The 27,710-nt window shown below is 39.6% G+C and overlaps 2 protein-coding genes across 4 annotated transcripts in view; both read right to left on the bottom strand.

Moving 5' to 3' along the window:
* TRPM6 (transient receptor potential cation channel subfamily M member 6) overlaps window positions 1-19,031 on the bottom strand; it is a 199,046-nt gene extending 180,015 nt beyond the window's left edge. The window contains exons 1-3 of one of the 3 annotated variants that reach the window (XM_053205268.1): window positions 17,888-19,031; window positions 17,051-17,274; window positions 14,004-14,148 (exon numbers count right to left, since the gene is read on the bottom strand). The gene's annotated coding sequence lies outside the window, so the exon portion shown is untranslated. Of the gene's footprint in view, window positions 1-13,411; window positions 13,861-14,003; window positions 14,149-17,050 lie in introns of those variants that run through there. The other 2 variants (XM_053205267.1, XM_053205269.1) reach the window with 2 other exon arrangements.
* A 153-nt stretch (window positions 19,032-19,184) lies between these two features.
* On the bottom strand, window positions 19,185-24,917 carry CD4H9orf40 (chromosome D4 C9orf40 homolog). The gene is made up of 2 exons (XM_027041027.2): window positions 24,150-24,917; window positions 19,185-19,767 (listed from the first exon to the last, which is right to left on the bottom strand). The coding sequence occupies exons 1-2, from the start codon at window positions 24,576-24,578 to the stop codon at window positions 19,609-19,611; spliced, it is 588 nt and encodes a 195-aa protein (XP_026896828.2). The 5' UTR covers window positions 24,579-24,917; the 3' UTR covers window positions 19,185-19,608.
* Window positions 24,918-27,710: the final 2,793 nt, after the last annotated feature.

Here is a 27,710-nt window from a genome sequence, read left to right as displayed (position 1 = left end):
AAAATGCTGTGTCTGAGATGCAAAATAAACTAGATACAGTGACAGTGAGGATTAAAGAACCAGAGGAGAGGGTAGGTCAAATAGAAGATAAAATTATGGGAATAATGAGGCTGAAAAAGAGGGAAAGGATCGTACTAGATCATGAGGGGAGAATTAGAGAATTAAGTGATTCCATGAAACAAAACAATATCCATATCATAGTAGTCCCAGAAGAAAAGAGTGAGAAAAAGGGGCAGAAGGTTTCTTGGACAAATTATAGCTGAGACCTTCCCTAATCTGGGGGGGGGGGGGGGAAATAGTCATCTAAGTCCAAGAGATACAGAGAACTGCCTTCAAAATCAACAATAATAGGTCAATACCGTGGCACCTGGGTGGCTCAGTCAGTTGAGTGTCTGACTCTTGATCTTGGGTCAGGTCATGATCTCATGGTTCATGAGTTTGAGCCTTGCATCAGGCTCTGTGCTGACAGCAAGGAGCGTGCTTAGGATTTTCTCTCTTCCCTGTCTCTCTGCCCCTACCCCACCTGTGCTCTCTCTCAAAATAAATAAACTTTAAAAATTTAAAAAAAAAAAAAGTCAACACCATGATATATCATAGTGAAACTTGTAAAATACAAAGATAAAGAGAGAATTCTGAAAGCAGCTAGGGACAAATGGTCCTTAACCTACACACGCAGATACATAAGTTCAGTGGCACACCTGTCCACTGTAACGTGGCAGGCCATAAGGGGGTGGCAGGAAATATTCAATGTGTTCAATAGGAAGCAAGTGAGGTTGTCATTCAGAATAGGAGAAAGACTTTCCCAGACATATGAAAACTAAAAGAGTTCGTGGCCATTAAACCAACCCTGCAAGAAATCCTAAGGGGACTCTGAATACAAAGCAGCAAAGACTACAAAGGACCAGAGGACATTATCACAAACATGAAATCTAGAGATAACACAATGGTACTAAATTCATATCTTTCAATAATCACTCTGAATGCAAATGGACTAAATGCCCCAATCAAAAGACACAGGTTATCAGAATGGATAAAAAAAATAAGATCCATCTATATGCTGCCTACAAGAGACTCATTTTAGATCTGAAGACACCTGTAGATTGAAAGTGAGGGGATGGAGAGCCATCTATCATGCTACTGGACATCAAAAGAAAGCCAGAGTAGCCACACTTATATCAGACAAATTGATTTTAAAACAAAGATTGTAACAAGAGATGAAGAAGGGCATTACATCATATTTAAGAGGTCTATCCATCAAGAAGAGCTAACAGTTGTAAGTATTTATGCCCCCAATTTGATATACCCAAATATATAAATCACAAACATAAGCAAATTTATTGATAATAATACTATAATTATAGGAGACTTTAATACTCCACTTATGGGGTGCCTGGGTGGCTCAGTCGGTTAAGCGTCCGACTTTGGCTCAGGTCACGATCTCGCGGTACGTGAGTTCAAGCCCCGCGTCAGGCTCTGTGCTGATGGCTCAGAGCCTGGAGCCTGTTTCAGATTCTGTGTCTTCCTCTCTCTCTGACCCTCCCCCATTCATGCTCTGTCTCTCTCTGTCTCAAAAATAAATAAACGTTAAAAAATTAAAAAAAAAATACTCCACTTACAACAAAGGACAGATAATCTAAGCACAAAATCAACAAGTAAACAACAGCTCTCAATGACACACTGGAACAGGTGGACTTAACAGATATATCCAGAACATTTCATCCTAAAGCAGCAGAATACACATTCTTCTCAAGTACACATGGAACATTCTCAGAATAGATCACATATTGGATCACCAAATCAGCCCTCAACAGGTACAAAAATACTGAGATCATACCATGCATATTTTCAGATTACAACACCATGAAACTTGAAATTGACCATAAAAAAATTGGAAAGCCCTCAAATACATGGAGGTTAAAGAACAGCCCACTAAAGAATGAATGGGTTAACCAGGAAATTATATTGGAAATTAAAAAATACCTGGAAGCAAATGAAAATTAAAACAAGACAGCTCAATCCCTTTGGGATGCAGCAAAGGTAGCCCTAAGAGAAAAATACATTGCAATTCAGGCCTGTCTCAAAAATCAAGAAAGGTCCCAAATACACAACCTAACCTTACACCTAAAGAATCCAGAAAATGAGCAGCAAATAAAGCCCAAAGGCAGCAGAAGAGGGGAAATAATAAATATTAGAGCAGAAATGAATAGTATAGAATCAAAAAAAAAAAAAAATCAGTAGAACAGATCAATGAAACTAAGAGCTGATTTCTTGAAAGAATAAACAAAATTGATAAATTCCTAGCTAGACTTCTCAAAAAGCAGACTCAAATAGATAAAATCACAAACAAAAGGGGAGAGATCACAACCAACAACACAGAAATACAGTTATAAGAGAATACTCTGAAAAATTATATGTCAACAAACTGGACAATCTGGAAGAAGTAGACAAATTCCTAGACAGTCACACACTACCAAAATTCAAACAGGAAGAAATAGAAAATTTGAACAGGCCCATAACCAGCAAAGAAATAGAATCAGTTATTGGGGCACCTGGGTGGCTCAGTCGGTCGAGTATCCAACTTTGGTTCAGGTCATGATCTCACAGTTTGTGGGTTTGAGCCCCGCATCGGGCTCTGTGCTGACAGCTCAGAGCCTGGAGCCTGCTTCGGATTCTGTGTCTCCCTCTTTCTCTGCCCCTCCCCTGCTCATGCTCTGTCTCTCTTTCTCTCTGTCAAAAATAAATAAACATTTAAAAAATTTTTTAAAAAAGAAAGAAATCGAATCAGTTATCAAAAATCTCCCAACAAATAAGAGTCCTGGGCCAGATGGCTTCCCAGGGGAATTCTATCAGACATTTAAAGAAGAGGTAATACCTATTCTCCTCAAAGTGTTCCAAAAAACGGCAATGGAAGGAAAACTTCCAAACTCATTCTATGAAGCCAGCATTACCTTGATTCTAAAACCCAACAAAGACCCCACTAAAAAAGGAGAATTACTAGTCAATATCCCTGATAAACCTGAATGCAAATTAAAAATATGCGAATAAAAAATTAAAAAATATATATATATATATACACACACATATATATAGTCATATTCATGTATTACTTTGACTAATTAAAGAAATAATGATAAATTCAAATATATAACTATGGATCAAAAAACAAGCTAAAGTATTACCGTGGTTGTCTTTGGGAAAAGGATTTTAACTGTTTGTTTATATTTTTGTGCCTTTATGCATTTCCAAAACGGGAATATATTATTTATACAATCAGGAAAAGAATATACATTGTTTAATTTAAGGTTCTGGTTCAAGATGGTGACATAGGTAGATCCTGAATTCACTGACTCCCACAGAGCCTAAAGCTGCATATGGAAATATTTCTTCTTAAAAACCTGAAAGGCTGGTTGAGTAATAACTACACATCAGCCTAATTAGAAGAAAACCACCTCAGAGCAGGTAGGAGAGGCTGGAACACAATCTTCAAGAAGACCCACAACCAGGAAGGAACTCAAAACCCAAGAGTTTCTCCATGAGGAGCAAAGGGCTTAAACCCCCTATTGGACACTTCAACCTTTTTTTTTTTTTTAATATTTATTTACTTTTAAGTGTGTGTGGGGGGGGGGGGGGGAGAGAGGTGGGGGGGAGGCGCAGAGAGAGAGGGGGGAACCAGAGGATCCAAAGTGGGCTCCGTGCTGACAGCAGCAAGCCCGATGTGGGGCTCAAACTCATGAACTGTGAGACCATGACCTGAGCCAAAGTCAGACGCTCAACTGACTAAGCCACCCAGGTGCCCGTAGACACTCTAACTTTTAAAACCTGCACCTAAGAGATGAGCCACCAAATATCTAACTTTGAAAATCAATGGGACGCATGCCCTGAGACTCACAAGACTGAAATGATCTGAGAAACACCTCTTAAAGGGCTTGTGTGCTCAGACTTGTGTGCACCTGCCCCAGGGCCCAGCTCAGAGCAGCAGACCATACCCAGACTCAGAGTGAAGAAGGGACACCTGCTCATGTTGAAGCATTGGTCTGAGGGGCATCTGACTGAACACACATATCTAGGAGCTTGCAGAACACTATCCAGGGATGGAGACTGGAAAGCACGATCTTCACGTTCTCCCTTTGCCATGCTCCAAAGCACCCGTATTTCATGCAAAGGAGCTTGTACAGACATCTGGTGCCCTGATTTGTGCAGCTGCTGCCCAGGGGATGCCTCTTGATTTCCTGGCTCTGGAGGCCAGGGGAGTTTGTGGTCCCATGGGACTGTAATAATTGGTATCGCCCAGAAAGGATCTCAGACCTCTGTCTGGCTCCCTAATTTTTGTGACTGCTTCTAGGGGACACTTCTGTATCACCTGACTCTGGTGGCCACTGGGGCTTACACCCATGAATCCCACGGATATAACCAACAGAAAAAGCGTTCTTAAACAGCTTCCATCTCCAGGACAGAGCAAGAGGCAATAGACCCAGGAGCTCAGTCTTTCCATGTAGGAGACCTATTAAGGTAATAATGATCATGACTGTGGTCTGAGGTGCAGGGTTCTAATTAAACATGCGATCTTGGGACTGACTGGAATCCTTTCCAGAGACCTCAGAGGGCAGGTACTATATTCGTGCTCACCTGCTGACATACTCTGGAACACCACTGTCTCCTGAAGGGCAGCTTTACACATACCTATCTGTTGCACTGGTTTTTGTTGCTGCCACTGAGGGGACACCCCTTGACCACCTAACTCTAGTGGCTTGCAGTCCTAGGTCCCACTGAACTATGGAAAACAGAAAGATGGCTCTTGGCAAACTACTGCTCCCCAAGGTACCACACAGATTGCAGGCTGAGGCACACCCCTGCCCCCAATCTTTCTGTGAGGGAGGCCCCTTTGTTTGTCCTGGAGCTTTGGCCTGAGGAGCACACTTCAGGTTTAGCCCACATTTAGTGGCCCATGGAGTTGCTCTCAAAGAACGTAGGCTGCGGATGCCACCTTAGTGCTCTCCCTTTGCCTCGTTCCAGCTTGTCAGTATCTCCCAGAAAAGAGCTTATACACTCATCTGAAGCCCTGATTTTTGTGCATGCTGCCAAGTGGACACCTCTAGATCCCCTGGCCCTGGTGACAAATGGGGCTTATGTTTGTGGTCCCATAGGACTGCATTTGGTGCATAGTTGTAAAAGCTGATACCTGAGGATCTGGCTTTCAGTTGGCCTGAATCTAGGTGCTAAGATCTTTGGGACAAAGACAGGTCTTGGCACATCCTGAACTAGTGGGAGCTATTAAAAATATAATAGGCTGCTTGGACAAGTACAAAGGTTTAAAAGACAACCAAGAGCTGATGCAGGGCTCAATAACAAGGTTCATCTCCCACATGAGGCCACTCCTTCAAGACTGGGAGAAGTGGTTGCTTCATCTGCTATAGAAACCAACACAGAGAGTAAAGCAAAATAAAGAAACAGAGAAATATGTTCCAAATGAAAAATCAAAATAAAACCTCAGAGGGGAAAAAAAAAGCTTAAAGAAATGGAGATAAATAATTTACCCAATAAAGAGTTCAGAATAATGGTCATAAGGATACTCACTGAATTTGGGAGAAGAATGAAACACAGTGACAACTTCGACAAAGAGATTAAAAAAATAATAAGAAAATACTAAATAGAAGTCACAGAGCAGAAGAATACAGTAACTGAAATGAAAAATACGATAGAGAGGTTCAACAACAAACAAGATGATGCAGAAGAAAAGATTAGTTAACTAGAAGGAAATCAATCAGAGCAGTGAAATCAAAAAAGAATTTTCAAAGTGAAGGTAGCTTAAGGGACTTCTAGGACAACATCAAGCAGACTAACATTCACATTATAGGAGTCCCAGAAAGAACAGAGAGAGAAAAGGGGGCAGAAATCTTATTTGAAGAAATAATGGCAGAAACCTTCTCTAACCTGGGTGAGGAAACAGACATCCTGATCCAGGAAGCCCAGAAAATTCCAAATAAGAGGGGCACAAAGGAATCCACACCAAGACACATTTTAATTAAAATGACAAAAGTTAAAGGCAAAGAGAGAATATTAAAAGAAGCAAGAAGGAAAAAACTTCTTACCTACAAGGGAACCCCCATAAGACTGTAAGTAGATTTTCAGCAACAATGTTGCAGGCCTGAAGGGAGTGGTATGACATATTCAAAGTGCTGAAGGAAAAAAATTCCAACCAAGAATACTATGCCCAGCACAGTTATCATTCAGAAGTGAAGGTGAGATAAAAGATTTTCCAGACAAGTAAAAACTAAAGGAGTTCATCACCACTACACTGGCCTTACAGGAATGGATAAAGAGACTTCTTTAAGCTAAAAAGAAAGGGCACCAATTTGTAACAAGAACACATATGAAAGAATGAACTTCACTGGAAAGATAAATATATAGTAAAGGTAGTTGCTTAATCACTTACAAAGCTAACATGAAGGTTATAAAACAAAAGTACTAAAAGCTATGATTATAATAATTTGGTAAGGGATACATAAGACATAAAGATGTAAAATGTAACATTAAAAATATAATACATGGAAAAAAATATATATATATAATACATGGTGGGGGAATAATAATGTTGAGCTTTCCATTGGGATCAAACTCAAGTTGTTATCAGCTTCAAATAGACTGTTTCATTTATTTTTTATTTTTTAATGTTTATTTTTGAGAGAGACAGAGGTGTGAGCAGGGGTGGTGGGGTAGGGGTTGCAGAGAGAGAGGGAGACAGAATCTGAAGCAGGCTCCAGGCTCTTCACTGTCAGCACAGAGCTTGCCGTGAGGCGTGAACTCACAGGCTGTGAGATCATGACCTGAGCCAAAGTTGGATGCTTAACTGACTGAGCCACCCAGGCGCCCCTAAAATAGACTGTTTCAGATTTAAGTTGCTATATATAAGTCTCATGGTAACCACAAAACAAAACCTATAGCAAACACACAAAAGAGAAAGAGAAAGGAATACAAGCATACCACTAAAGTAAGTCAACAAACCAGAAAGGAAGAGAACAAGAGAAGAAAAGACTAAAGAGGGACTACAAAAACAGCCAGAAAACAACTAACCAAATGATGAGTTTAGTCCATTTACATTTAAAGCCACCATTGACAGATAAAAGTACATACCTATCAATAATGACTTTAAATGTAAATGGACTAAATTCTACTATCAAAAGACATAAAGTGTGCTGAATAGATATAAAAACAGGACCCATCTCTATGCTGCCTAGAAGAAACTCACATTTATTTATTTATTTATTTACTTACTTACTTATATTTTGAGAGAACATGAGTGGGGGAAGGACAGAGAGAGAGAGGGAAAGAGAGAATTCCAAGCAGGCTCTGTGCTATTAGCACAGAGCACAATTTGAGGCTTGATCTCACAATCATGAGATCATGACCCAAGCTAAAATCAGGAGTCAGACACTTAACTAATTATACCACCTAGGTGCCCCAAAACTCACTTTAGATGTAAGAACACACACAGGCTAAAAGTGAAGGGATGGAGGGACACCTGGGTGGTTTAGCTGAGCGTTGGACTTCAGCTCAGTTCATGGTCTCAAGGTTCGTGAGTTTGAGCCCTGCGTTGGGCTCTGTGCTGACAGCTCAGCGCCTGGAGCCTGCTTCATTTTCTGTGTCTCCCTCTATGTCTGCCCCTCCCCTCCTCACACTCTGTCTCTCTTTCTGTCAAAAATAAATATACATTAAACATTTTTTAAATAAAAGTGAAGGGATGAAAAAAGATATTCCATGCAAATGGAAACCAAAAGAAAGCTGGAGTACCTACACTTTTATCAGAAAAAAATAGACTTTAAAATAAAGACTGAAATTAGAGACAAAGAAAGGCATTACATAATGATAGTCAATCCAATAAGAAAATATAACATGTATAAATATTTACACACCCAACATAGCAAAACCTAAGTATATAAAATGAATATTATTAGACTTAAGAGAAGTAGACAGCAATAAAATGATAGTAGGGAATTTAATACTCCACTTACGTCAGTGCATAGATCATTCAGACAGAAAACCAATAAGGAAACATTGGCCTTAAATGACACGCTAGACCAGATGGACTTAACAGATACTTATAGAACGTTCCATCCAAAAACAACAGAATACATATTCTTCTCAAGTGCATCTGGAACATTTTTCAAGATAGATCATATGTTAGGCCACAAAACAAGTATTTTTATTAAGTATTTTTTTTATTTTTATTTTTAATTATTTTTTTAATGTTTATTTATTTTTGAGAAAAAGAGCACAAGCAGGGGAGGAACAGAGAGAGGAGACAGAGGATCTGAAGCAGGCTCTGTGCTGACAGCAGACAGCCCGATGTGGGGCTCGAACTCACAAACTGTGAGACCATGGCCTAAGCCAAAGTCAGACACTTATCTGACTGAGCCACCTAGGAGCCCCAAAACAAGTCTTAATAAATTTAAGAGGATTGGAATCATATGAAGCATCTTTTCTGACCACAATGGTATGAAACTAGAAATTAATTACATGAAGAAAAATTAAATATACACAAATATGTGGAGGTTAAACAACATGCTACTGAATAACCAATGGGTCATTGAGGAAATCAAAGGAGATATCAAAAACAACTTCAGACAGATGAAAATAGAAATCTAACATACTAAAATTTATGGGATATAGCAAGAGCAGTTCTAAGAGGAAAGTTGAAAGCAATAAATGCCCACCCTCAAGAAACAAAAAAAGCTCTCAAATAAACAACCTAACTCTCTGCCTCAAGAAACTAGAGAAAAAAGAACAAATAAAGCTCAAAGTTAAGAGAAGGAAGGACATGACAAAGATTAGAGCAGAAATAAATGAAACAAAGACTAAAAAGACAACAGAAAAGATCCAGGAAATTAAAAGCTAGTTCTTTGAAAGGATAAATCTTTGACAAATCATTAGCTAGACTCACCAAGAAAGAAGTGAGTCAGAAATGAAAGATGTTACAACTGAACTAGAGAAATACATAGAATCATAACAGACTGGTATGAACAATTATATGACAACAAATTGAATAACCTAGAAGAAATAGATAAATTTCTACATACAGTATACCAACACTGAATACTGATGAAATAGAAAAATCTGAACAGATCAATTATTATCAAGGAGATTGAATCAGTAATCACAAACCTCACAACAAATTCCAGGACCAGACAACTTCACAGGTGAATTCTACCAAATTTGCAAGGAAGAATTGAGACCAATCCTTGTCAAATCTTCCAAAAAATAGAATAGGAGGGAACTCTTCCTAACTCATTTTATGAGGCCAGTAGCACCCTGATACCAAAACCAGACAAGGATGCCAGAAGAAAAGAAAATTACAGGTCAATATCCCTGATGAACACAGATGGGAAAATCCTCAATCAAACATTAGCCAAGAGCATTCAAAAATACATTAAAAGAATCATGCACCATGATGAAGTAGGATTTATTCCAAGGATGCAAGGATGGTTCAACATCCACAAATTAGTCAGTGTCATACATCACGGCCAATTATATAGCCATCTGAATAGATGCAGAAAAAGCATTTGGCAAAATTCAACCAACATTTATAAAAAAAAAACTCTCAACAAAGTTGGCATAAGAGGGAATGTACCTCAATATGATAAAGCTAACTCCATACTCAGTGGCAAAAAGCTGAAAGCTTGTCCTTAAAGACCAGGAACAATACAAGACATTCCATTACTCACAGATGGAAATAATTAATATTGTTAAAATGTCCCTACTCGGCAAGGCAATATACAGATTCAATACAATCCCTATCAAAATTCGAATGGCATTATTCACAGAAATAGAAATCATAAAAAACCCTGAACAGCCAAAGCAAACTTGAGAAAGAACAACAAAGCTGGAGACATCATGCATCCTGATCTCAAATTATATTACAAAGCTATAATAATTAAAACAGTGTGGTAATGGCACACAGAGATCAATAGAATAGAGAGCCCCAAAATAAACCCATGCATATATGGTTAATTAACTTACAAAAAAGGAGCCACAAATATTCAATGGGAAAAGAGAAGTGTCTTCAATAAATGGTACTGGGAAAACTGAACAGCCAAATGCAAAAGGATGAAGTTGAACCACTATCTTCTACTACACACAAGAATTAACTCACAATGGATTAAAGACTAGAGGCACCTGGCTGGCTCAGTTGGTAGGGCATGCAACTATTGACTGTGGGGTTAATGGTTCGAGCCCCACACTGGCAGTGCCATTTGCTTTTTAAAAGTTGTAAAAAATGGATTAAAGACTTGAAAATAGACCTAAAACTATAAAAATCCTAGAATAAAACCTAAGTGGCAAAATCCTTGACATAGGTCTTGGCAATAATTTTTTGAATCTGACACGAAAAACAAAAGCAACAAAAGCAAAAATAAACAAGTGAGACTACATCAGACTAAAAAGCTTTTGACAGTAAAGAAAACCATCAACAAAATGAAAAGGCAACCTATCAATTGGAAGAAAATATTTACAAATCATATATCTGATAAGGGGCTTATAACTAAAATATATAAATAACACAAGCAACATAATGGCAAAAAAAAAGTCCAATTAAAACTTGGGCAGATCTGTGGGAATGCAAGCTGGTTCAGTCACTCTGGAAAACAGTATGGAGGTTCCTCAACAACTACCCTACGACCCAGCAATTGCACTACTAGGCATTTATCCACAGGATACAGGTGTGCTGTTTCGAAGGGACACATGCACCCCCATGTTTACAGCAGCACTATCAACAATAGCCAAAGTAGGGAAAGAGCCCAAATGTCCATCGATGGGTGAAAGGATAAAGAAGATGTGGGGTGTGTGTGTGTGTGTGTGTGTGTGTGTGCGCGCGCGCACACACACACACACCATGGAGTGTTACTCAGCAATCAAAAAGAATGAAATCTTGCCATTTGCTACTACATGGATGGAACTGGAGGGTATTACGCTAAGTGAAAGTAGTCAGAGAAAGACAAAAATCATGACTTCACGCATATGAGGACTTTAAGAGACAAAACAGATGAACAGAAGGGAAGGGAAGCAAAAATAACATAAAAACAGGGAGGGGGACAAAACAGAAGAGACTCATAAATAAGGCGAACAAACCGAGGGTTACTGGAGGGGTTGTGGGAGGGGGGATGGGCTAAATGGGTAAGGGGCACAAAGGAATCTACTCCTGAAATCATTGTTGCACCATATGCTAACTAATTTGGATGTAAATTTCAAAAATAAAAATAAAAAATAAAATTAAAAAAAAATTGGGCAGATCTGAATAGACATTTTTCCAAAGAAGGCATATCTTGGCCAACAGGTGCATGAAAAGAGGCTCTATAACATTAATCACCAGAAATAACAAGTGTTGGTAAGGATGTGGAGAAAGGGAAACCCCTGTGCACTGCTGATGGGAATATAAATTGGTATAGATACTATGGAAAAAAGTATTAAATATTAATATTATATATTAAAATAGACCTACATATGATCCAGTTATTTCACTTCTGGGTGTTTATCCAAACAAGATGAAAACACTAACTCAAAAAGGTATATGCAACTCCATGTTCATTTCAGCATTCCTTATCAATAGCCAAGATATGGAAATATCTTTTTTAAATTATTTTTTATTTATTTATTTTGAGAAAGAAAGAGAGCCAGGGAGGGTCGGAGAGAGAGGGAGGGAGAGAATCCCAAGCAGACTCAGTGCTGTCAGCACAGAGCCCAGCACGGGGCTCCATCTCACGAACTGTGAGATCGTGACCTGAGCCGAAATCAAGAGTCGGCTGGCTGCTTGACCGACTGAGCCACCCAAGCACCCTGATATGGAAACAATCTAAATCTCCATCAATGACTGAATGAATAAAGAAGCTGGAATATTATCCAGTCACAAAATTTGTAACAACATGGATAGACCTTGTGAGAATTATGCTTAAGTGAACTAAGTCAAAGTCAGAAAAAGGTAATTACTGTGTCATCTCTCTTACATTTGGAATCTATAAATTAAATAAATAATAAATTAGCAAACCAAGCTCACAGATACAGAGAAGAGATTGGTGGTTGCCAGAGGTGGTGAGTGAGGGGTGGGAGAAATAGGGAAAAAAACTAATTGATGGATTTAGTCATGTACTGATACAGAGTCATGTACTGCACTAACACCTTTGCCTGCAAGACTTCACAGGTGCTTGTTCAACAATGGAACACAGGAGTCAAATGACGCCTGTAAAGCTGAGGGCTGGAATGACATTAGACATTATTGGATACACCCACATTTTTGCACCTGCGGTTTTATAAGCTCAAGTTAGAAAACCTATCACATTAATAAAAATAAAAATATTGTCTTCAAATTTTAACAAGCATAACAGAATTATGTAACAATTCCCTTTGTAATTATAATAATTACCACCTTTCTTCTAAAGGGTAAACTAACATATTTTAAAGAGGTGATTAAAAATATAGAGCCACTTTTATGGAGAGCAATACTCTTTAAAAAATTCCAAGTGTTCAAGAGACTCATTAAGCCTCAGAAAAACTCAAATAAAATATTCAACATCATTCTAACTTAGACTAAGCACCAAAACAAAACAAAAATCATAATTAGCTTAATACAGGTACAAAAGAATAATGTTTATATCTATCCCACTTATTTCAGCAGATCAGAAAGGAGTATGTATTTTTTTTTAATATATTATCCTTTCCTTTTTTTTCAAGTTGTTATTTGAATTCCAGTTAGTTAACATACTGTGTAATATCAGTTACAGGTGTACAAATAGTGTTTCAACACTTCCATACAATACCCGGAGCTCATCACAAGTGCCCTCCTCAGTCCCCATCACTTACCTAAACCATCCCCCCACCCACCTCCCTTCTGGTGACTATCAGTTTGTTCCCTGCAGTTAAGAATCTGTTTCTTGGTTTAGCATTCTCTCTCTCTGTCTCTCTTTTCCCTTTTGCTCGTTTGTTTCTTAAATTCCACATGTGAGTGAAATCATATGGTATTTGTCATTCTCTAATTTCACTTAGCATACATAATACTCTGTAGCTCCATCCATGTCATTGCATATGGCAAGATTTCATTCATTTCATTCATTTCTTATGTCTGTATTTGTATTCTTCTCTCCTAAAATTTTCACATGTTTCTTATTGGTTATATTTTTCTTTTGAGAAATTCTAGGTTTTCATTCACATCAGTTTCCTTATAGAGAAGTTTTGATAGGTGTTTTAAAATTTTGGGTAATTCTAATATTTGGGTCACCTTGAAATTGACATCTCTTGATTGTCTTTGAAAACAGGTCACCTTTCACTGACTGTTTACATGCTGACTATTGCGTTTCCTTTTAAAACTGGCCACACTTTTTTTATTCTTTGCATGTCAAGTATTTTGGATTGTGTCTTGAATAATTACCTTGTGAGACTATGGGTCTTGTCAAAATCTTCTAGAGGATGTTGATTTTTTTTTTTTTTAAGTAGATATTCAACACAGTTAGGTTCAGACTGTAAGTACTGTCTCTTCTTCCGTGGGCATGCGTTCTAAGGTCAGCTCAGTTTTCAAATCCTTGGCTATGCTGCTTTGGGCATGTCCCAAGTATGCAACACTCAGACATTTGTGAGGGACTTGAACATAAGTTTATACTGTGGTTTAGTTCTCAAAGTCTTTGCTATATGGCTCTCAATCTGTCCCTTGCATGTGTCCCTCCAGAATAAGCCCAGGACTGAGGCACCAGGGTGGCTCAGTTAGTTAAATATTTGACTTTGGCTGAGGTCATGATCTTGTGCTTCGTGAGTTCAATACCCACATCAGGCTCTGGGCTGATTGCCCAGAGCCTGGAGCCTGCTTTGGATTCTGTGTGTCTCTCTCTCTGCCCCTCCCCTACTTGTTCCCTCTCTCTCTTTCTCTTTCTCTCTCTCAAAAATAAAGATTAAAAAAATAAAACAAGTAAGAAGGAATAAGCCCAGGACTAGTGCCAGTTTATACACAGAATTAAGGGATCACTTACCCAGCTCTCTCATCCCCAGAATTCACTCTTGCTCAGAGCAGCTTCCTTTCCTGCTCTTCTGGCCAAAAAGGTAGGTTTCTTTCAGTGTTTGGGCTGCCCATGTTGACCGGTGGAGTTCTGCTGGGTGTTCACTCTTGGTTCAAAGCTGGGAGAGAAGGCAAAAAATAAAACCATAAAACTTTACTCTGTATGAGTCGATTTGCCAAGTTGGACTTCCATTCCATATTCGGTAATGCCTTCATTTAGGTTTTAGAGACCAGAGGTGTATTTTAGTTGGGCTCTCAGTTGTAATTAGTGGAAGACAGAGTTTGATTAGCTGTCTGAAAGTCCTATTTTTTTTGTTTGTTATTTTTAAGCATTTTTCCCATATCATTAAAACTCTTAGTAATACCAATTTATGATTTCATTCTATCATGTATATTTTAATTATCCATCAATTTTCTTAAAAGTTTTTTTTTTAATTTCTAATATTTTACTATTACAGTGATGTGTGAATTTGCATCTAGTTTTCTGATTATCCCTTCAGGATATATTTTTGGATACAGAATGAAAACTAGTTCAAAGATTATGATAAGGCTCTTCAAGCATATTGCCAAACTGCTTTTCAGACAGGCTTTCCTAACAATAAAACATGATCTGCAACTTTTGCCAATTTATATAGAGAAATAGATTCTTACTTAAAATTTGAGATCACAATTAAACAAAAATGTTTATTTTTATTCTCATGTTTTTCTTTTGTAAACTAGTTTTTCTATGTCCATTACCCATTTATTAGAACCATAGTTTTCTAATAAATTTGTATGAGTTATAAATATATAAAGAAGAAATTATATGTGTATCTGCCCATTAGTGCAAGAAAACAAAAACAAAAACAACACACACACACACACACACACACACACACACACACACACAAGAACAAGCCAGAAACTAATGAAATTGTTTATTTACAGAGGTAAAGGGAACAAAGTAGGGAAAACAGGGGAATGAATGGAGAAGAGTTAGGGTGAATGACACTTCTCTGATTATACATTTTTTGTGTAGTTCTGACTTGAAGAACCATGTCAATGTTTTACAAACTTTAAAACATTAGATGGGGAGTCAAAACTGATATATAAACAGAAACAAATGAATCCAACTGTATTACAAGTAAATAACCAACCTAAGTAACTTTAGGGAACAATATATTAATTGAATAGCCAATGGCTAAACACAAAAAGAAGTATATACATTAGCAGGCATGTTGGTGCAGTAGTGTATTTGAGGATTGAGCAAACAAATAAACAGGGGATATGACGTCTACTTTTCAAAGGAGTTAAAAATAAGGGATGTCTGGGTGGCTTACTCAGGTGTCTGACTCTTGGTTTCCACTCAGGTCTCGAGCCCATTGGATTCTCTCTCCCTCTCTCTCTTCCCCTCCCCCTCCCCCTTTCCCGCATATGTGTGCCCACACTCTCCTCTCTAAATACAGCAATAAGTAAATATAAATTACTAGAACGCTATTGTTTAGATTTGTGGACTCCAGACAATTGTTGAAATTCTTTAAAAGTGACTTTAGTGTTGGCCTCAATTTCAGGTATTGTCAGAGATCACTAGTAGATTTATCTGTCTACCTACCAAAAAAGATGGCAAAAATGTGCATTTCATGTCCTATGAGGAAGAGACATGTATTATTTATTGCCCATTATGGGTTCTGCACGGCCACTGTGTCATTTCATCCCCATTCTGTTCCTCTAGGTGGGTATTCGTGTCCCCATTTTCTGAAGAGGATGTCAGGGCTCAGGTTGTTCAGTGAAAAACACAGTGGTGCACACGGGGCATAATTTCCATCCATTAACCTTGTAAATGCAGAAGTGCATTGCCAAGATTAACCAGTACTCACACAATAAATAGTATGTTAAAAAATGGGGAAGGGCACAAGAGCTAACTCAAAGGGCCCCCCAGTGGCCAAATCTGTTGGGATAATTTCTACAACAAAATAACACATTTATAACTGATAGAATAAAATATATGCCCATAAGTCTATCCTGATATAAATCACTGAATGAAACATGAGGGTGAAAGGAAAGCTCTTGCTTTATAGAATTCCAATGGATAGATGTAGAAGGGATAATGGAAAGAGAAAGTTACCACTTGACATACACCAGACCAAAAATCTTTCATGTAAAGAATCATCAACAGATCCGATAATTTACGGGCAGAATGTGATGATAAATGGGATATTTACATGGTCTCAGAAGTAGCTTCCCAGAAGATAACTATTATATAGGAGAAGATATTAACTTTCTAACACAGAAGCCTGGCAGACACCTCCTTTTCCAAGAAACCAAAGTTATAATCACCAATGACAAGACAAGGTGAAGGGCAGTGCCTTCCAGTGTGATGTGCTGAGGATACATCATTTCTCTGGAGTTCTTACCAAAGATGGCTGCCTATGAGACATACCAGACGAACCAAAATTGTGGGCTACCCTATGAAATAACTGCTCAGTACTCTGCACAAAGTGCTAAGGTCATGAAAGGCAAAGAAATTCCAAGGAATCTTTTTAAAGGACGCTGAGGAGATACTACCACTAAATAGAACATGTGACCCTGGATTGAATCCTGGGCCAGAAAAAGGTTAGCGGGATGATGGTAAAATGTGAATAGTCTATAAATTCTGTACATTTTTTACTTCTATCTTTTAAGAACTGTCGGAAGTCACTCTTTCCGCGTCCTCATACTAGCATTATAGAATTATATTAACTTTAATTTCCTCATTTTCATAATTGTACTGTGGTAAGATGTTATACTAGGGAATCTGGGTGAAGTGTATATAACCTGAAAAAAAAAAATCTACCTTTAAATTTTCATCTTAATTTACCCACCATGCAATTTTGCCAAATTATCTGGAGTTAATAAAAATTTTTTTCTAAAAGGATGTAGTTATTTCAAATCTGTTCTCTCTATATATACATATATATGTATGGGTATGTATGTATACATCTTTACATATAAATTCATATTTTACATATCAAACATGTTGAAATGCTTGAAGTATATATATACCTGTATAAAAATGTTCAGCCTTCGGGGCGCCTGGGTGGCTCAGTTGGTTGGGCATCTGACTTCGGCTCAGGTCATGATCTCGCAGTTTGTGGGTTTGGGCCCGACATCGGGCTCTGGGCTGACAGCTCAGAGCCTGGAGCCTGCTTCAGATTTTGTGTCTCCCTCTCTCTCTGCCCCTCCCCAGCTTGGACTCTGTCTTTCTCTCTCTCTCTCAAAAATAAACACTAAAAAAAAAAAAAAAAATTTTTTTAAATGTTCAGCCTTCAACATATTGACAGCAAATATTTTCCCTGAATCTCTTTACATTAGTTTTGTATGTTGACACACAATGCTCAAAAAAGTTGTCTGAGCTACTCATTTTCTAAGTAAGTTTTACACCTATGGTAGGGCTTGAACCACAACCCTGGGATCAAGAGTCACATAGCTCTACCAACAGAGTCAGCCAGGACCCCGTCTGAGGTACACTTTGAATCTCCCATTCACAAACCTGCAATGTAATATCCTATGAAATTTCTCATTAAAGTAAATGACCACCTCCTGTAGTTCATTAGCTGGACTTGTCTCAGTTTTTATGTTTCCAGCGTTTTATTATTTGATCTCTGCAACACATCTTTTGTATGCACTTCTTCGGTAGAATGCCTAGCTTTGTAAGATATGTTTCTAGAAAACTGCTGGCATTAACCTTCCTGTCAATAGGTAAGATCACTAATTTGCTTGTGCAATTTCTATGGACTATCTATTATGTGACACACACTGTTCTGGGCACCAGGAAGAGTAGTGAACAAAAATGGACACCTTCCTTACGCTCAGGCCAAACAGAAGGGGAAGAAAGTTTACCATTTTCCTTTTTTCCACAGTAATTTAACTGCTTCCCGCACTAGCTTGCCATGCTTACTATCTCAATTCCAATTCTTACCGTGAAACTTCTAGTGGCAATTTAAAGTAGAATGAAGCATAACTACAAAAAGTACATTTATTCTAACTACTGTTTTGTACCTACAGTAAGGTTATTATGAGAATTAAACAAGATGTGGGTGAAGTACTTAGTCCATTGCTTGACAACACACATAGCCTCTTTTGAGGTAGATACTATTTATTGTTTCTCATTTTACAGTTAAGGAACCTAGGGCTTGGCGATGAAAAATAACTCGCTTAGCGTTACATAGGTAGAAAGTGGCAGTACAAGCCCTTGAACCAGGTCTGACTCCAAAGGCTTAACTTTTAACTACAATACATGTCTTTTGTTCTAGGATATTCTTATTAATGTCAACTCATACTTAAATCCTACAGTATACACAAAACGTTCTCTTTCTCTCATTGGCATTTATCATTCTTTCTCAATTTGGGATCTACTGTCATTAACAACAAAAAAATATACAAGGACGGGTTACTCTATTACAAAGCCAACATTCTGGATGTAGTACAAAAGTTAATTAACTTAATCATTGATACTCAACTCAAACACAAACTGCTTACTTTATTTTTTTAACAATGAAATAGTAATAACAACACAATAAGTTACTTGTAACAAATCCATCAGTAGAGTGAAATAAAAACAAAGCTAATTAAGAGGTGCTGTTTCACGTCAAATGTTATCTCCTTTAAACAGGAAAAACTACCATCAGTTTAGTGGTTCTCAAAGCTGTCGGCATATTAGGATTGGGGAAAAGGAGGAGGATTGGTGCCTAAAAAAACAGCTATACCCAAGGCCCGTCTCAGACAGTTAAACGGGAATCTCTTGAGTGCTACTCAGGCAAAGATTTCTGAAGTGTTGCCAGTGTTGAGAACTGTAAGTCTGAAGCAATAAGCAATAAAAACCGTGCCCTCAAAGCAACTCAAAGCCAAGAAATTAATACCACTAAATTTCTTTCCTCTTAACCTGGGAAAAGGGGGAGGGAAGAACCTCTTCACTTCTCATTGTTCTCTATCCATTTTTGATTCCCCAGAGTAGAGTTAAACAAATATCAAATACTGGAAGCTATGCAAACATGCTCCCCAAATTGAAATTCTATGTTACACTTTACATTTAGAAAGTTCTTTTAAAACTATACCACCTTGAAGAGTCCCCCGCACTTTAAGTTTGCATAGATGTTTAAGTCAGTTATTTGTTCAACTAAGAAGAGTCGATACGATGTACTAGAAAGCATTTTATTAATAACAGGTAAAAAACAATATTCATTTCATGTACCACAAATTAACTTTTTGGTACAGACAAGAGGAACATTTGAGCATTTCCCACCTGTTTCTAAAACTGTCAGAATTCTTTTTTAGAAGACCAATATTTTCAAATTTAGAACCTAAACATAAATTTTTCTTTGAGAGTACATATATAAAATACTTCCCCTCTAACTGCACTAGATCCTTGACAAATCCCTCTTGGGAGTTTCAGTAGTGACCACAGGCATTTATCTTTAAAACAACTCTTCCTCATTTTTCAGGTTTGGGAATGGTATCGCATCAAGTATGGAAAATAACTTTTCTCCTTAAGAATATGCAAATTCACTTGAGAGGTCGCCTCAAAGGCCGAAGCCGAAAGACCTATTCTTCAGGTGCTTGTGTCAGGACTCCATGTCGATCTCAACCACTTCGTTCTTGCCCTGAAGCCTTGCTTCCCGCAGGCTGCCTTCGCTGATGTCTTCAAGGTCTGCCAGATCAATAGGTGGCAGGGGATTCCTCCAGTACTGGAAGGTGTTATACTGCCAGAATTCTTCATTGAGCTTTAGGGAAAAAAGAAAGAGATGAAGGGACAGCAGCGGTGTATGAAAAAGTTACTTTTCCCCCCCAGGAAACAAATTTTGTTTTAAAAGCAAACTCACATGAAGATTTTGGGTCTTTTACTTCGCATCTTCAACAAATGTACATTTTTAATTCTGCCTAATCAAAGTACTTCAATGGGCTCAGTCAACTCTGTGCATTTTCATACTCATGGATTTGTGAAAATATTTTGTTAGTAGTTTAACTTTAAAAGAATGTCTTCCAAGAGCATCTTCTTGATAATTGTCTTCCATTTTTCAACCAAAGAAAATGTTGGAAAATGTCATAATTTTTTTTCTTTCTCTTTTTTTTAAGTCATTAAAAAAAATTTTTTTTCATAAATTTATTTTTATCTTTCAGTGAGGAACAAAACTTGTTTTAAAAATACAAATATACCTTAAAATTTATTTTTTCATCTTTCCCCTGAGGCTTGGTATTTTAAGTGATTGACTTTACATAGGCTAAAATATTTTGAAAACTTGCCAAGAAGTTTTAGATTATAAACATGCTAAATAACGAGAAAATCTTAAACTGATTATTTTATCAAAGATACAAGATTCGGTGCAAGGCAGGACTTTTTAATTTTAATGTTATTTTATAAAGAGAGAGAGAGTGGGGGAGAGAGGCAAAGAGACAGAGCATCTTAAGGAGGCTCCACACTCAGTCCAAAGCCTGATGCGGGGCTTGATCCCAAGACCCTGGCATGCTGACCTGAGCCAAAATCAAGAGTCAGATGTTCAATGGACTGAGCCACCCAGACGCCCCGAAGGCATGACTTTTAAATCAATAAATCAACGTTGATAAATCCAAGTTGAGTGCTGGCTCCTTTAAAATTCAACAGATTGAATGGCTATAAAATTGTTTCAAGTAACTATGAAGTGAAGCTGACATTCCAATGAAGTTCAAGATTGACACAAAATGTGAAAAGCATCCCCAAAATACTTTGTGCAAGGAAGCAGCACTGGAATTATATACAGGCTTCCATGGTGAACATTTTGAAGGTTAACACTGTGCCCAGATGAATATTTATATATCTATTCTACCAGGTTGTGTTTTTACTTTAGGCTCATGCTTGTTGTAACAGCACTAACCATCAGAAGTATGAGAGCCACATAAGTAATTTTAAAAAGTAAAAAAAGTGAAATTCTCTTAACAATATTTTATTTGACCTTATATATCCAAAATATTATTTCAATGTGTAGTCAGTATTTTTAAAAATGAATGCGATATTTCACGTTCTTTTTGTCATACTAAGTTTTCACAATCTGGTGAGTATTTTATACTTACAGCACTATTCAGACTAGCCACATTTCAATGCTTGATAGCCACATGTGGCTAGTTACTTTACTGGACCACACAGGCCTAAAAGGAAATCTTAGACACTAAAACCTAGAGAATTAAGAGTGTCTCTGGAATTTCTTTACACAGGGATTAAAAAAAAAAAAAATTGCAGTAATTCAAAGGATGCCCCCCCCAATTCATTTTGATACACAAACAGGGTTAAAAAACAAGGGTTGTATCTTTGCCTTTTTGAAAAAAATCTACCGTCCAAATTACCTACTTATAAACATGGGCCCAAAAAAGATCTTTTAAGGACATCAGTGTAACCTACTAGCGGACAGCACAAACTTTGCCACCAGACAGACCTGGGTTTGCAAGATAACTCCGCCATCCACTAACTCTGACTTTGATCGAAGTCTGTTTCCTCATCGGTGAGATGCAGGACTCATTTTCAAATTAAGGGCTAGTACTGTAATAGCTCAACATGGCTACATATTATATCCCAAGAAACCTATGAATCATTCATTATTGTCTTCCTAAGAAGAGGAAGAAAACATTTCTGCTTACTTTCCATTAAAAGTAACTACCAGTGAGGATCAGCAGACAGAGCAAATGAATCTGCACGAAGTGACACGATCATGACAAAACACAAATATTTAATGAAGTAATATCTGGTTTTTACTTCTCTGGTTAAAAAAACCAAAACTAAACAAAAAAAAACACCTAGGAAAAAAGCCAACACAACAAAAAAACATGAGACAACTCAAAAAATACTGAGGTTCTAGGACAGAAAAAAGGTATCTTTATTCTGCCTAAATTAAATCTTCAACGTAGAAAGGACATATTTGAGAAAACTTTTCCTAAATAAGATCCCAAGGGTGAAGGTAGGGACTTACGCTCTACTGAGTGCTAGGAACCAGGGAGACATTTACTGCATGAATTGAAAAGCCTTTTTAACTTCTCCATGTTTCTGTTATACCGTGTATCTTGGTAATTAGCTGTAAATCCCTTAAAAGACAAAAAACAAAAAACAAACAAAAAAAAACAACAAAAAACCTGCATCTTTAGAAGCAGGAAGGAAAGAGAGGAACTGGAGAAAACATGTCCCTCTCTTAAATTTGCAGAAGACAAGAAGCTCATGGAACAGAACTAACAAAAGGAAGAAACACGAGGCTTTAGCCAAAAGAAAAGGGAACAGGGATTGTCTTGGTGAAGAAGGTACCCCATGGCCAAGCTTAGTCCTTGCCATGGGCCTGTAGTGACTGGGAAGCAAAGAGCTGTCAGATGTAGTCATCGCTGTAGAAGATACAGCTGTGTCTAAGAGATTCTAAGGTGAGTCAGCCTACTCAAAAATTTTCCTCTACCTATAATTTCCCTATTTCCTTCTTATCAATCTGTGGCATACTTCAGTGAGTATACTCTGGTAGGGAAGACAACCCTATATACGGGTGGGGTACCAAAATGGTCCGAAGAGTAAAAGTTTTCAAGCTACACACTACTTACCCTCAGATCAAATAGATCTGGATAATTATCATCCTGGGTTTGTTTTCTTAGATTTTGCCATTGTCAACACACACAATACAACTGGAAACTCTAATTATTCTGTTTTCAAAACATAAGTGCTATCATTCAGTTTTAAGTAAGCGGATTTTGAATATCCAAAAGCAATCTAAAGAAAAAAGTCTAAAAAAAAAAAACCTCCTAAACCTCATGTTTTCTAAATTCCAAGAAAACTGGGGATGGGAATATTTACAATTTAGAATTTCAACCAGAAATGTCCATTATTATCTGAAGGATGATTTCTCACAACTAGAGAAAAAGTTCTTTCCCAACTATAAAATTCTCATTATTTTATTAGGTTTTTCCACCAAGAAGGCATGCCAAAGGAACCTCAATTTACCTTTTTTTTTTTTTTTTCCCCAGCAAAGGCATTTGGTTAATTCTGCAAGAGATACTGAACACAATGGAAAAAGGTGAGGTGAATACTATGATGTAGTGCTTGGAAAGAGTTTGGTGAATTCTAAGCCCTACACTTGGTACTTCTATTCCCAAAGCTCCTGGTAAGTCAATCCAGAACTGCCAAAATGCAGCCCGAATTCCTAAGTATAAACCAAAGCAGTCTCATAAATATGTAATGCAGGCCACAAGCACAATTTAAATTTTTCTAGTGGCTGTATTAAAAAAGGGAAACAGGTAAATTTTAATACATTTTATCCAATCCAGTATCTTCAAGTCCTTTCAATGTGCAATCAATATAAAAATTTTTGAGACCTTCGAAATCTAGAGTGTTTTTTTACACTTAACAGCACACATCAATTTGGATTAGTCACATTTCAAGGGTTCAGCTGTCTCACACGGTGAACTTCGAGACAAATCAAATCTCAGGCTCAGAGATGGGGCAGGCTCGTTTCCCAAAGAATAGGAACTCTTATATATGATCCTCATATACGTTTTACTTTAGGGCCCAAATTAATTTTCAACAATGATCCTTTTTTTAAAAATCCGATTTAACACTGAGTTTTTAAATGCCTGTTCCCAAGGCAGGGAGGCCCTTCCTCTCTACCACAAGCGCTGTACTATGCCTACAGACCATCCAACTGATGAAGACCACATTGATCACCCTCCTTAGAAAGAAATCTACCACGAATTCTAGAAGAAATCATCATTAAGCCAAGGAAGGCGCGCTACCCTTTCTCCATTTGTCGTTGAGCTGACCTATCGCGGTTCACGGTCAAGGTCTTCATCAGGCTCTAGTCCGTCGTGACCCACGCTCCTGCTTCCCTCTTCCACACCACAGGCACTAAAGGTGCAAGCCCACACGACTCTCCCAAAACGCTGCCAAGGGGCCAAGGGCTCTGAGGCCCTTGGTGGGTAGTCTGGGAGTCCACGTCCTTCCTGCCCTAGGGTTCCCGGCTTTTCGCCTTTTGGGGCTTCTTGATGAACTCGAGTCAAGAGGGGAACAATCTGTTTCTTCCCGGGGCGTGCCATGAGTGCGTAAAGGGTGAGCCCCTCTCTCCTCATCCCTCCCGCCCTCTGGAGCGCTCAGCCGGTCCCCAGCCCCTACCTGGCGCGGTGCGGCCCCCCAGTCTCCCCGTGGGGGCTCCGTGCGCCCCGCCCCGTCGTCGCCACCGCCCCTCGGGGGCCGGGCGCCCCGGGGCTCCTCCCCCGGCCCGCGGGGCCGCACGGGAGGCTGCAGCAACTGCGGCTCGCCCGTCTCCAGGCCTTGGCCCTCACGCTCCACGCCGCCCGGAACGCTGGTGTCCCCGCCGTCGCGGCGCTTGCTGGGCGAAGCTGAAGCCTCAGTCATAGCCCCCGCGTCGATTTTGCGCTTTCGGGGCGGCTCCGGGACGCCGACGGGCTGCCCGGGATGCGAGGCCCCCGGCGGCGGGATCCAGAGCGGCGGCGGCGGCGGCTCCTCGGGGAAGTCGCAGAGCAGGAGCCGCTTCCAAGGCACGTGGAACGTCAGCGGCTCGGCCGCACGCCGCTTGGCCATGGGCCCCGGAGCCCCGGGCGGAGCCCGCCCGGCGCGGGAGGCCGAGCGCGGAGAGCTCCGGGGGCGAAGGGCGAGGGCGGAGCGCGCGACGGGGGGCGAGGACCTGCTCCGGGCGAGCCGGCGGCGGGCAGGTGGGGCGTGCGGAGGGGGCGGGGCGGCCGGTCCCAGCGCAGCCCGCGAGCTGCCCTCGCGGCCGCCGCGGTGCTGCCGGACGTTGGGGAGCAACCGCGAAACGGCGGAGATTCGAACCTGCGCACAAATGTGCGCGCGCGTACTCGCGCCTGCCAGGCGGAGCCGCTGGTTGGTGGAGGCTCGCGGGGCGCGCTCCCGAACGCCCCCGCGGCCGGAAGTGCGCGCCCCGGGGGGAGGCGGGAAGGCGGCCGCGGCTTTATTAAAGGCCCAGCGGCGGTGTCCGCGGAGGGCGCGACCTTGGTTCCTCTTAGATGGGGCGTGGTTCTGCAAATCCCGAACTCGGTAAAGCGGGGTAGGTTCAAGACCTTTAAGACGTATTTGTTGGTATTCCCTTCCTGGAGTCATGGCTTCGGGGACTCCTCCAGGAGGTTAAAATCACCTCCAGGAGGTACAGACTTTTAGCAAACTTGTGTTAGGAGTCTGGCGCCACGTTAAGTGATTTTTGGAGGCGGACTTCGCTTGACAGCGGTCGGGCCCAAGCCAACGCGCAAAAACAAAGCAGAACAAAACCCAACGAAGTGTGTATTTTTCAGTGGCTGTCCTGGAAAGTGAAGTAAGGCACCACATTCTTCGAAGCTGTTCTGATTAAAAATTCATTGATGAAGTTGTTGAGGAGATGTGCCGCTCACCTAAAATAGCTCACCCTAGAGCCCAAGCCTGGAGCACAGCTCTTTGCTTTTCCAACCGAAGCCTAAAATTATTTGGCTCTTAAAATGATGTGGGTAGCGCACAGTTCCCTTGTTACTCCGAGCGATGATCGGAAGTGAGATTCCAAGACCTTCCTGGCAGCAGAAGTTGTAACCAAGCAAAGTGAGGGAGCTGAGAGCAGCGCGTTTACTATGGCTTGTATTTTAGTGGTTAAGAAAGAGTAAAACAATGTGAGGAAGAAAACCGTGCATAAGTGTTTTGAGGGGAGAAGCTACATGATCTTTTAGAGAAAGTGCAAGGAAGATAATTGTACTCTAACTGGTAAGTGACGAGGGATCATAAGACCTGAGGGCCAAACACAAGCTAGCATAGGTCACACACATCTCCCTCCTCCCCCACCCAGGTGGGATAAGTATGACATTCCTCAGGCACTCCTGGCTGCCCAAGTACAAAGGTAAGGACAGAAAGCAAACGGTTAACTGAGAGCGTCTCCAGCAGTTTACAAATATCTTAGTAAATTGCAAGAAAAAGGTAATCTTAACAATAGCCTAATCTCCAGAAACTGTCGTTTCCGGAGCCCCAACATCATGGTGATGTGGGGAAACAAAGATGAGAAGGAAATGGCAAATAAAATGGAATTTCCTTATAACCTGTAACCCATTGACAAATACTTGAGGCAGGCAGAGTTTTCTCCAGGAACTCTTAACGTGTTAATGTTAATGATTTGCTAGAGGCGAAAACAACCTTAGCTTGACAATAGTTAGGCCTCCAGTAATCTGTGAGTGTTTAGCATATGGAAATCTCTTGAAGAAACTTCTGTCTTGACTTTACCTCCCCAGCTCCATAGCATATAACTCTTCACAACCCCAGTGCAGCTCTTTCTGCCCATGGGTCCTGTCCCCGTGCTTTAATAAAATCATCTTTTTGCACCAAAGACATCTCTAAGAATTTTTTCTTGGCTATCAGCTCCCAACCTCACCATTTCCCTAGAGCCCCATCAGAAAGTACTTATCCTATATATTATTTAGCCTGTGTCCCTAAGCCTCAAGGTTGTGACAAGATAAGCAACGACTCGCTTTTTGTTTGTTTGTTTGTTTAATGTGTATTTATTTTTGGCAGAGAGAGAAGGGGACAGCGGATCGGAAGCAGAATCCCTGCTGACAGCAGAGAACCTGATGCAGGGCTCAAACCCACAGACTGAGATCATGACCTGAGCTGAAGTCGGATGCTTAACCTACTGAGCCACCTAGGTGCCCTGGCAACTACTTAGTTAATATGTACAGAAATGTTAACAAGTTAGGGTGTTAAACAATAGCTTTTCAGTGTGATCTTTCCATTCCTTCTTTGAAATTGATAACCTATCTGTCTCAAAGATCAGATCACACCTATCTGATACGAAGGAGCTTAATTTTATTGAAAAGGTTTTGATGGTGTCCTGCCCACAAAAGTGCAGTTTAGCTAATACAGGTTCTTTCCTTCGTGGTCCTCACCACAGGCTCTGTGTTTTTCTAAATTGTGGAATAGATCATATATACAAAAGGTGGCGTAAAACACATGCAGTTAAAAGAATGATAATAAGCTGTCCAGCACCCAGTTTCATGTATAGAATATTGCTTTCACCAGAACATGTCAAGGTCCCTACATGCCTGTCCCGCTGACACCTTTCTCCCTGTCCTCCCTCTACGCCAGGTAATTGCTGTTTTGAATTTTGAATTGACCATTTCTTTGCTTTACTTTGTAATTTTTCCCATCTGTATTTGTGTTCTTAAATAACATTTTTAATTTTTGCTGGCTTTTTAACACTTAAGTGAGCCCTAATTGACATAAAATAAAATGCATATATTTCAAATGTTTGCTGAGTTTTTGTGTGAAACCATAGCCACAGTTAAGATAATGCACATGTCCACCACCCCCAAAAGTTTCCATTGACCCTTTCGTAATTCCTCCCTCCTCCCCGGGGGAATGTAACCACTACTTTACTTTCTGTCATTGTAGATTAATTTGCATTTTTCTAGAGTTTTACATAAATGGAATCATATGGTATGTACTGTTTTTGTTTGGCTTCCTTTGGCACAATTATTCTGAGATTCATTCACGTTATCAGATACTCATTCCCCTTTTTTTTTTTACCCAGTACTTTTCCATTATGTGGCTATAGCACAGTTTGTGTCTCCATTCACCTGGTAATGAACATGTGGTTGCTACCAGTTTGGGGCTATGCAGATAAAGCTGCTGAGAACATGTGTGTATTAGGCTTTGTACGCACATAGGCATTCTCTTCTCTTGAAAAGA

The sequence above is a fragment of the Acinonyx jubatus genome, chromosome D4 (genome assembly GCF_027475565.1).
Source record: "Acinonyx jubatus isolate Ajub_Pintada_27869175 chromosome D4, VMU_Ajub_asm_v1.0, whole genome shotgun sequence".
Lineage (NCBI taxonomy): Eukaryota > Metazoa > Chordata > Mammalia > Carnivora > Felidae > Acinonyx > Acinonyx jubatus.
The sequence above is the reverse complement of the archived record's forward strand: the minus strand, read 5'-3'. Positions and strand labels throughout refer to the sequence as shown.